The 12010-nt window shown below is 37.4% G+C and overlaps 1 protein-coding gene across 2 annotated transcripts in view; it reads right to left on the reverse strand.

Moving 5' to 3' along the window:
* LOC106883675 (calnexin) overlaps positions 1 to 9574 on the reverse strand; it is a 53404-nt gene extending 43830 nt beyond the window's left edge. The window contains exons 1-3 of one of the 2 annotated variants that reach the window (XM_014934776.2): positions 9435 to 9568; positions 2161 to 2229; positions 937 to 984 (exon numbers count right to left, since the gene is read on the reverse strand). In XM_014934776.2, coding sequence (XP_014790262.2) covers positions 937 to 984; positions 2161 to 2196 — 84 coding nt within the window. In that variant the 5' untranslated portion in view covers positions 2197 to 2229; positions 9435 to 9568. Of the gene's footprint in view, positions 1 to 936; positions 985 to 2160; positions 2230 to 9434 lie in introns of both variants that reach the window. The other variant, XM_052972386.1, reaches the window with a different exon arrangement.
* Between the last annotated feature and the right edge of the window lie 2436 nt (positions 9575 to 12010).

Consider the following 12010-nt stretch of genomic DNA (forward strand, 5'->3'; position numbering starts at 1 on the left):
AAAATGGTGCATCTCATGTGCCACCCGCACAAGAACCAGTCCAGGGGCACTGGCAACGATCTTACTTGGCTTGCCGGGTCTTCTCACGCACAGCCCATTTCCAAAGGTCTCGGTCCGTAGTCATCGCCTCGGTGAGGCCCAATGTACGAAGGTCTTGCCTCACCACCTCAGCCCAGGTCTTCCTGGGCCTACCTCTTCCACGGGTTCCCTCAACTGTTAGGGTGTGGCACTATATATATATATATATATATATATGTACAAATTTAATTAAGCAATTACTTGAATCTATAAAATATTAAACAAATGTTTAAATTCTTATTTGAACACAACATTTTTTTCTGCTATAAAGCAATTAAATTTACTTCCCATTAGAGTCAAGTAGACACAGACATAGATGTCATGTTGGTCATACATTGAATAAGAGAAACAATGTTTCTTCCATAGACAGAAGGCCTAAAAATTTATAAGGGAAAACAAAGTGTGACATCATGATGTATTTTGTCTTTCTTATTGGAATCAGTAATGTAATAGAAGCAAAATAATATCAAACAGGTATCAAAACAGAGTCCCAAAATACAAAATTTGGGAAAAAGAGTGAAACTGGTTCAATCAGATGCCAGGCCAAATCTATTACTTCTTTGATCTTGGAAAGAGAAAGGGTAAAGTTGACCTTAGATTTGATCTCAGAATATGAGGTCACAACTAAATAGTGAAAGTTATTTTGTTAGGTACACTATTGTCATAACAATCTGGTAAAGAACATCAGTAGCAATGACATTGGTAGTAGTAGAAGACATCAGCAATTATGCATCAATACCTATTCTAGGTATAATATAAATAGAAGAAGCAGTAGTCTTTCAAATATATATATAAACACAGTAAATTAAGATTCTGACATAAAAGTATAATTAAATATAAATGATTTAATTTACTTACTGTAATATCTCCAGTTTTAGGATTTTTGTGTCTAAAAATGAAATGAAGCTGAAAAATAATGTACAAAAATAAAAATTATTTTTGATTGAAGTTTAACTGCAGTATAACATTTAAAGTTTAATTACGATATAAAGAATTTAGCTATATGAAGATAACTTTTAAACTAAATAAAGTCAATGAAAAGTGATGCATTCAAATACATCAACTTCAAATCACACAAATTTTTTAAAAAAGGACGTAGACACCAGAATGACAGCCAGAATTTCCTGTTAATGCATACATTAAGTAGAGACAATGCAATTGAAACTGCAATATAAACATGAAACATTAACTTAGTATATTGGCTTATGAATAATATCATGAAATATTTAGAAGCCAAGGGAATGACAAAGAAGATTTAATAAGTAAAAGATTAAGTTTTCCTAACATAGTTGCCAGCATTTAAGCCAGCTGAAGGGATTAACCCTTTATGTTAAAATAAAGACACTTGCCCAAGGTGTCATACTATGGACTGAACCTACAACCATCAGGTTGGAAAGTGAACTTATCACATAGCTATGTCTGAACCTAAAAAAAAAAAAAAAAAAAAAAAAAAAAAACTAGGGAGCTAACAAAAATAATTTTATGGTATCCAGCCATAGAAAGCTAGATGAGGACAGCCAGCTTGTCCAATGCATGCCAGCAAGAACAGCAGACAAAACAATGAAGACAATGATGATACCTGATGGTATGTTCAGCAACACACAGTTATGAATAATTCTTTATTATTCTCGTTTCAACTTTTGGACTATTTACTTTAGCAATCTCTATTTGCCGTGAGAAACAACTCAAAGAGAGGGCATGTATACACAAATGCACATGACTTCTGCAATTTTTGCCTACCACATTTACTCACAAAGAATTATAGATGACACTTGCCCAAGATGTCACATAGTGGGAGTGAACTCAAAATCATATGGCTATGAAGCTATACCTGTACCTAATCTTTTATAAAAAAAAATTTTAATCATGTATGCATGCATGTTATCTGAAGGATTGAGAGACTGGATAACATCAGAATGACAGCTAGGGTGGGGAACTGTGTGTGTATAGACACACACATTCACACAAGCATATGTTCTTATGAATAGTCATAATTTAGTTCCAGATCCATCAAGAACTCAACATTGTACTTAGCATTCAATTTTTAACAATTACTTTGTTTAAAAACTGATTTCTGCCTACCTTATAATCCAAACCACATTTGTCTGGACCAAACATAATTGTGTAAGATGTTTTATCATGAAAATGAACCTGAAATAAAGAAAATTTATAAATGAAAATATTATAAAAATAGGAAAAAGGAGTTTGTTCAAAACATTTTGAAAGGATTATTTTGAGGACACCCACCAAGAGACAGCTACTCATATATGATGAGTTTAATGTAGAATGAATCATTGTATACAAACCACTGCTCACATTCTAAAAGAACCATAATCCAAATCTGAGGTACAGAAGTCTAATTAGAACAAAAAAGGGCTCTAGCCGTAAAGTGAGTACAAGAGTGAAATACATTACCTTTTTTCAAGTCATTTGTTTTAATTAACTAAGTTTAACAAAGATAGGTTTGTAACTACTCAAAGTGCCTATTTACAATAGAGATGATCTATTAGCCACAAATTTTAGGAAACAAAGTGTAGTCTCTTCAGCTAGTATGCTGACATATTAACTTGTTTAGTTCTAATATCAGACCAATATACATTCAAAGAATACAGTTAAAATAAAACATTTTTCTGACAATTTAAAATAAATACTTAAACTTTATAATCTTTGATCAGTAGTTAAGAGATGCAAGACTTCTGGGTTTCCGTTTTGATTTTTTTAAATCTTAGAGTTATCCTTATTACTCCAATTAAAAATAAGTTCCACTAGGCTAGGTGAGAGGCTCAAGATGGTTTCTAAGTCTGCTCCCAATTACATAAACAATTAACAAAAGTGTGGTGTAATCTACCTGATCATATCTACATACAAGGGATGGCTAAGCTACTCTAACAGTCTTCTTTGCTTCACATATGTTAGCTTTTACATGAGCAATAAAGTACAAGACTAGAAGGGAATGATACAACAGAAAGGTACAGTACTATGAGGAAGGTTCATTCCATCTAATCAAAACTAATGGATTCCAAATATGATAATACATATAACAACATCATCATTTGGTGGCCATTTTCCATGAGGGCATGGGTTTGACATGGAGTTGGCCAGCCAGGGAGCTGTCCAGACTACATTTGTCTCTTTCAGCATGGTTTCTACAGCTGAATGCCCTTCCTAATGCCAACCACTTTAAAGGGTGTACTGGGTGCATTTTACAAGCCACTGGCATGGGTGCATTTACACAACATCAACTTGAGTGCATTTTATGTGGCACCAGCACCTGAAAGGACAAGCCTGTATGTATGGAATGACAGTGATTTTACTTAGCTTGACGCATCCTCTCAAGTACAGCAAGTCACCACAACTCCCAGTGTCTGAAGATCTGTTCTCACCACTTCATCCCACTTCTTTCTGGGTTTACCCCTTCCACAATTAGAGCTCACCTCATCCATATGCATCACATGGCCAAACTAGTGCAGTCTTTTCTCTTGCACACTACATCTGATGCTCTTATACCAAGTTTTCCTCTTAAATCATTTACACACTCTTGTGCATGCACACTAACATTAATCATCCAGCAGAGTATGCTAGCTTCATTTCTTACAAGCCTTTGCAAGTCCTCTGTAGTCAAAAGCCCGTTTCACTGTCATGTAGCATAGCTGTATACACACAAGCATTATACAATTTGCCTTTCACTCTGAGGGATAGGCCCTTAGTTATCAACAAAGGTAGAAGCTCTCTGAACTTTGCCCAGTCTATTCTTATTCTAACAACTACACTTTCAGAACTTCCTCCTCCACTGTTAACTTGGTCGCCTAGGAAACAGAAGCTATCTACTGCTTCTAAGGATCTCCCCAAGAATTTGAGTGAGTCTATTGTCTGTGCATTTTTATTGCTTATTGTACCCACACATTTGCCACACACAATGACTATTTTCTCTATTAACCTTTCTGTGATATTGCTGTGTCTCTTCTGTGTCCAAAGCTTGGACTGGGTATCACGTATGGAGTTTTTACCAACACCCTTCTTACATATCAAGCAAAGCTATCTTCCTGAAGGGACTTGTGATTTGCCTGATTTCCTATTTATTAGGACTTTGGTTTTTACTAAGAGGCCCTTAGATTCCAGGCCTTGCTTCCACACCTGAAATTTCTTCTCTAAGTCAGGTAGTTATTCAGCTATAAGAACAAGGTCATTAGCACAGAGGAGTTTCCAGGGATAACTGTTCTCGAATTCCTCTTAAGGAGGACTAAGATAAACAAGAGAGGGCTGAGAACTGATCCTTGATGAACTCCTACTTGTATGGGGGAAGGATGTTAATCTTACTTTATTTTCAGAACCCTCTGAAAAGTTGTGGCTGGGTCTAAATATCACCCACTGTACATATCTCTTGAAGGTTGGTAACCCCTCAAAATGGTGAAAAATCGCATTCTAATACATATAATGCATGATTTTGAATGAAACTACATAAAAACTATAACTTTAATTTACTAATAAGTATACTAATATAAAATATTCTAACTAATAAAACTTTTGCAAGATGGTGGTCAAAATTCACAATTTAGATCGATGGATTTCAGGGTATATTAGATAGGTGGCTTATTTTTGTCATTTCATATGTTTGTGAGGTCCAGAAGTTCAAATCTTTTGTTTAAAATGGGTTACAAAATGTTGTAAGCCAAATGCTGAATTTATATGCTCCACCAACCTTCATTTTTCAAAAGACCCAGTATACACCAGTGTAATAAGTAGAAGGGGCTTTGATAACAGTGGGTAATAAACTGTTTGGTAGAAGTTGGAAGGCATATGATCAGGCAGATTTCATCAATCTAGACACTTCACCTGCACCCTGTAACATGAGAGACTGGTAAAAGTATTGAACTCTTGGCATTGGACAAAAAAGTCAGTTGTTACTTATTCTGATGATGGATCTAAAAAAACAGGGAGCTGGATCTTTCTCCGTCCAGGAGTTGACCTCTGCGGTTTTTCAGTTGGAGGGCACAGAACTAAAGAGGCTGCACAATATGCACCATATGGCGGTCAACTGGACGATGTTTTTGGCTAGGAAGGTCGACCCCAATGTCACCAAGGAGAGCGTCCAGAGGATAGTCAGGAACTGTAAGAGGTGCTAATAGATTGATCCTATCCAAACACACAAGAACCAGGAAAGACTCAGGCAGAGGAAGAATGGAAGAGGCTAGCCATTGATGACACACTATTGGGGAAAGGTGTACTTTTCACTGGTCGACTGTGGAACAGGGCGAATGGCTATATGGAGAGAAATCAGGGCGGAAACTGCTGCCGAGGTCACAGAGGTGCTGAATGTGGTGCATTTGGAAAAGGGGCCTGTAGACGAGCTATTGATGGATAACTGCAGTTTTTCGCTCAAAGTAGCTGAAAGAGATGCTCGGAAGATGGAGCACAAGACACTTTTTCAGAGCTGTATGCAGGCCAGGTGGAAACGGGATTGTGGAACAGCCCCACTGTATGATTAAAGCCAAAGCTGAGAGGGGACAAATCTCCCCCATGGAAGCAGTCTTCTGGTATATGTTGCCCAGGGTAGTGCAAGCCAAAGAGTTGGTCCTGCACAGGGCTGTATTCCGATACAAATAGGGACACCAGAGCGTGGTGCCACAACAGCAAGAGGTGGAAGGGATTACATCTGTGCAGGTTGGAGATGAAGTGTCGGTGAAGTCTCTGAACACTTGGTGCACAATGCAGTGGGGAAAAGGAAAGGTGACCATGATCAGTACTCTGAATAATGTATCAGTGGGTGGAATGCCATGTCATGACCTGGATATTAGAAGGGTGATTAGCTCTTGTAATGATGAAGGGGAGGAGGAAGGTGGCCCCAAGACCCTACGGAGATCTCCAAGGGAATGTCATCCCCCCAGGTGGATGGATGATTATGAGAGAGAACAGGGGAGATGTGATCTTTAGATCAGTGGGGGCATATGGTGGAAGGAAGACTGGAAGCAACAAGGGATGGCGTATCGTCAGCAAGTGAGAAAAGTTTTTCCCTGCATTTTGCTTTTCCTAGGGATGCAAGCAGTGACAGACGCCAGTTGTGGAGATAGAGAGGTTGTGACAACACGGATGAAGAACTGATCAATCTGCCAGCAGTACCTGATTGCTAGTCAAGGTAAAAACAATTTTACTTATGTGCCTTCAAACCACAGTTTCACTACTAGAAGCAGCAAGTAATATCCCAGTTAAAACACTATTTGAAAAAATTGATTTTATCTTGGACCAAACATCACACAATGTTGGGGTTGAAGAGACTGTAGCAGAACATGTACCTGAACATCTGTTTTGCAATGTGCATCCTTCACTTATGTTCAATTGAGTAATAACTAAATAGTGGAGTGACATTGAGAATGTGACTGGATGAGACAAAATTTATTCAAGTTTCCTTGTAAATGCAACATCAAACTCATCTAGTGTCACTGAACAGACTCTTGATTGTATAACAAGATTAATCAATTGTGATTTTGATCACAAAGCCAGTAAATTTGACAAGCACATTCAACCACAGGTTGCCCTGAAGAATGAATAATTTAACTGTCACACTTTGACTTGTGCAATAACTTTTTATGACCTAGTTGATGTGGCATTGTATTTGACAAAATACAAGCATGTTACAGACCAACTAGCTTGTATTGTACAATGTTTCCATAGATCTAGAGTTCCTCAGTCTTGTATTGCACAGGAGCACTGATTGGACTGTACCTTGTCGAATCACTCCTTTTGCTTGCCACTTCAACAATCATGACCTACTCAAAATTTATACCTGCTTTCAAACAACTTTATGATGACCTTTCCAATCGATCCAAATTGATTGCTAAATGTACATAGTCCTGCACTTAGTTTTCTATCTTCTAGCAGATTCCAGGAAACCAGGTATGATGAAGATGCATGCTGTGCTGTTGAAGCTTTTGCAACCAAGTTGAAGCCAAAGGTATTATCAAGGCTTCTTTCAAAGTTAGCAGATGGTTTCCAAAACCAGAAGAGAGTTCTGTTTGGTTTTGGAAACATCATCAAAGGATCTCCCCATGCTCTGGCAAACATGGACTAAGCTAAACTAGAGAGAGCTCCCATTCACAATCTCAACTCAGAACACAGTATGGGATTTATCAACTATGAGTTGAGTTGTTGAGGTGCCAAGCAACTAAAATTAGCATCTTCTTTCCAAGTTAAATCCAAGTTGGCTGATCTGATTGAACGTTGAGAGTCCAAGGCATTCAGGCAATATACCAAACTCGCCAAACCTGGGCGAATGCCTAACATCATTAAAGAATGGGATAACCACCAGCAGCAGTTAATGGTGGAGGGACTGGAGAAGAAGGAAATCACCAACATTGCAGTGGATAGATGATGAACAGCCAACTTGGATACTTTGAAAAATTATGGTGGACCATTTACTCGCAGCACCAAGATGACTTGGTGTGAGGTTCTCATACCATAATGGTTGTAAAAATATTACTCTATCATAAAAATTACAGAACTCGAGGAATGCCTTTTTTCCTTTTGTAAATTACTTATTTGTTACTTGTTTATTCTACATCAAATTTGAGTTTTATGATCTCAAAAACATATATAAAGACATATCACATGAAATTCTTGGTAACAACTACTGATTTTGTTAAAAAATTGTGTATTTTGGCTGCCATCTTGGATTTCTGCCTTATTGGTGAATCAAATTGCAAAATACTATTTTTAGATTCAGCACATTAAAAAACTCATGCTAAGCTAAAATACTATATATTTACGTACACTATGGGGTTTAAATTGATTAAATTAGTATTTACAAGATTTACAGGGTATGTACGGTGGGGTTGCCAAAAATCGAAATTGCCAAAAATGTTTATATCAACTTTCCAGAGGCTTGAAAAAATTAAAATAACACCCCCCACCTACCTCTATACTGAATTGCTACACTCGTTGCCAACCTTCACCTTACTGGCAGCATCCCTGTACATAGCTTATACAGCTCTCACTAACCACTCATCTATCCCAAGCTTCTACGTTGACCATCACACAAGGGAGCGAGGGGACCCTGTCAAAGGCTTTCTCCATGTCAACAAAAGCCACATACAGAGGTTTATTTTTGGCTAAATACTTCTGCAGTTGCCTAACCAGGAATATAGCCTCAGTTGTGCTCCTACCTGGCAAAAATCCAAACTGCATCTCATCTATGCTAACTCTCTTTCTAATTAATTGAGCTATTACCTTTTCTGTGACTTTCAACAATTTTCCAGCAATTTGGTGCCTCTGTAATTATTTCTGCCTGAGGCATCAGTTTTGCCTTTGTAGCAGCTCACTATAATGCTGCTACACCAATCATTGGGTATGACTCCTTCATAGACAACCTGATTAACTATATGAGTGACTAAGTCATATCTCACTCCACCAGATATTTTAAGCATCTCAGTGATGATTACTGATGGGCTGGGGTTTTTCCCCGGTCTTCATATCTTTAATTGCTTTATCTACCAAGCTACTGTTGATTCAGATAGCTAGTCTCTCAGTTGGGTTTATATTAGGCAGACTCCTATTCCCATGCAGTCTCTACATTTAGCAGCCTTTCATAAAGGCATTTTCAGACCTCTTTCTTTGCAGAATCACTAAATGCAAGTGAACCATCGTCCATGTGGACACACTTCTCTCCAATGACATCACAATTTTCTCTCACACACTGTCTTATGTATCATCAGTTCATCTTCTTGACTATTCTGAGCTGAATGGTTCTGTAACTTGAAGCATTTTGTATATAAATTTTTGAATAGATATTTTTAACAGGCTACCATTCTTAGAAGCAACTACTAAACCATTTTTTAGCTGTAGATTGTATATAAACTGTTGTAAATAGACACAATGCTACACCAAAAGACAAATCTAATTCTAAGTCATAATTTTAAGTTAGAGAAATCAGTAGTTGAGCACTTTAATCATGTAATTGCTGCTGTTCTTGGAATGGATGAATTTACTGAAGAACAATTTGGTCTAAAGCCTGCCAGAAAGTGATAAGAGTGGTTCAAATTTCAAGAAATGTAGAATAATAATCTTTCACTAGAAGAGGATGAATATGGGGTTTTGTATTCAACACACACATAAAAACAAGAATGCAAAGACACTCATGGAGGTCTACGTAAATAGAATTACATATAGAGTGAAAATGAGATATATTCATTTACAATGACAATTTCGCTCCAATGAAAGGCTCTACATAGATTGATAAATAGTTCTTCTCACATGTGGAAAAAAAAATTCTAAATTACCAATATAAAAATCTACATAAATAATCACCATCCAAGTTCAAAAAAGAAATCATTTGATGAGAGAAGTAAGAAATACATTTTACTCACAAGGTCTAAATTATCTTTAGACAACAACTTCACATATGCCCCTCCACATTCAATACCATTTTGAAATTTAACTTCATACCTTTCAGAAAAAGAGAAAGGGACAGAAATAAAAAATTATAGTGTTAACTGAAAATAAAGTCTTTTATTTAGTTTATTTTGCTGGAGTAAAAAGAAAATGCAAATAAAAAAAGCTTTGATTAAATTTTAACTTGAGAAAATTTCTAGATCTGAAGCCTGCTCGCAGCTTTGGTTTCCTGTGCCTTCTCACCTCATCCTATTAACAAGCAATTTTATAGAATGTAGAAGTTTGCAATAGATAAATCTTTATTACAGGCACGAAGGCCTCATTTACAAAGAAGGGGGACATTACAAGGACAGACAACACAAAACATGGGGTACATAGATCGAATTATGAGATGAATTGAGTAAATTACAATATGATGATGGAATGGCTTACGAGTCCCCCAAAACTCGCAGTTTCATTTCACAGTTTTCTTATACAGTTCTTATTCTTTCATTATTATGTATTGTTTCAACTCCTCCGCCGTTACGACGCTTGGCGAAGTGTTGTAGCCCACATATAACCCACTTAGTTGGAAATCAAATCTGTTCATTTCTCGCAGTTTCTTCGCTATCCATTCCTCCACCACTATTGCTTTTGTTTCATCATCAAACGTTTCGGGTTCTAATTTCAGTCGCACCAATCCTTTTATCTTAGCTATCGTTTTTTCCGTTTCTACACCCTTATTGTAGAAAAGTATTGTTCTAATATTTTTAAAATCTACCTTTCCGATTATCCTTCCGTCTGCCTTCGCCTTTTCCTTCTGTTCCATCAACACAGTCCACCAGTTTAGCCACCTCTCCTATCTTGTCAACTGTTTTTCCTGCTTTGTATCTTGGGTTTCAATCTTAGTTACGTTCTGTTCCTCGCTATCATTTCCATCTTCCATCATCTTTTTTTTCTTTCCCCTTTTCTTTCTTTTTGGGGACTTTGGCGGCGATTCAGTCCGCATACGCTTTTTTTTCTCCATGCTCCTCAGTCTCTTCCTGTTTTCCTTCTTCCTCTTCCTGTTCGATCAGTACCATTTCCTCCTCACAGACTTGTTTCTTCTACGATTATTTCTCTGCGAGGGCACACCGCTTGCATGTGACCTCTACTTCTGCATTTGTAGCATACTGGTTGCCTTCCCTCCACCACGATCCGTAAACGAGTGTCATCGGGAAGCACTAATTCCTCAGCAATGTTGTGCAGGTCCGGTAGGGTAATGTGAGCTAGAATTTCTACCCCAAAACCCCACCATTCGATTTCTCTCGACCTCTCCACCTTAATGATATCCACCTTGTCTTTGCATTTATATATTACAGCTGACACCAACCATTCCATATCTATCTCCAACGGTACTCTACCAATCCTCACTCTCGCCGCCCTTCTACCGCAATACACTGGTAAAAGGGCCCATTTTTCCGTACTCAGAGGCATGGTAGAGTATTTCTTAGCTCCTTGCTCCGTCTTCAAATACACCTTCACCGTTCCGTATTTTTTTCCTCTCATAAACAGCACAACTTCGTCTGTGATTTCCTTCAGGCACTTCTCAATCATTTCAGTGTCCGCTATTTCTATTTTCTTGGAGCCGATTCTTAAAGTTTTATATGTGATAATTTTCTTTTCTGCTTCTTCCATCACTTCTTTGGGAGGGTCGACCCTCAAACAGTCTCCCTCCTTCTTCAAATATTTGAAATGTTTCTTCAAATTTTCCATATCTACCTTCACCTCTCTCATTCCCATGTCGCTGGTCGGCCTGCCGCTGCTAACTGCAGCTGCGTAGCTGGTAGTCACATTAAACCACCTCAGCAATGGCTTTCAACAACAAAACAATTCCAACAAAACGGCAATAGATCAATATGAAATTCAGAAACAAGTTATGAAGTGGTGAGCAAAGAAAATGAGAAGGTAATAAATGACACTACATTCATAGCAACCTTTGTCTTCAATTCCAAAAGTGCACATTGTCTATTTTTAATAAGATTTTGTTAGCAGGTGGCCATGACCTTTGCAGGCCAGCCTTCCTAGACTTGTGAAATTGGCAGGGTTGATGTCTATCTGCAGGTCAATACCCTTCAAAATAAAAGGTGGGTCTATTCCAAATACTTTTGCAACAGCATAAATACCAGTAAAGGCACTAAAATTGCTAGGCAGTAGTGTTTAAAATGAACATGTTATGTCTACAACCATTCAAAAACTTTTAGAGCTTAATAAAAATTGATTAATAGTTAATATTCAAAACGGTAGAGTTAAAAGTACAGATTGGAGCCTGGTGTAGCCATCTGGTTTCACCAGTCCTCAGTCAAATCGTCCAACCCATGCTAGCATGGAAAGTGGACGTTAAACAGTGATGATGATTTTAGAAAGCAAATTTAATTTTTTTTTTTTTAATCAATTTTTAAATTATTACCATTATATTAACCCTTTTGCTCTGACTTTTGCACATCAGACTTTATTTTATCTTTTCACATTTTCCGCTTCTTTAGACCTTCATTATCTACCATAATTAAAATCTAAACTTTTTTTTTATCGC

The sequence above is a fragment of the Octopus bimaculoides genome, chromosome 13 (genome assembly GCF_001194135.2).
Source record: "Octopus bimaculoides isolate UCB-OBI-ISO-001 chromosome 13, ASM119413v2, whole genome shotgun sequence".
Classification (NCBI taxonomy): Eukaryota; Metazoa; Mollusca; class Cephalopoda; order Octopoda; family Octopodidae; genus Octopus; species Octopus bimaculoides.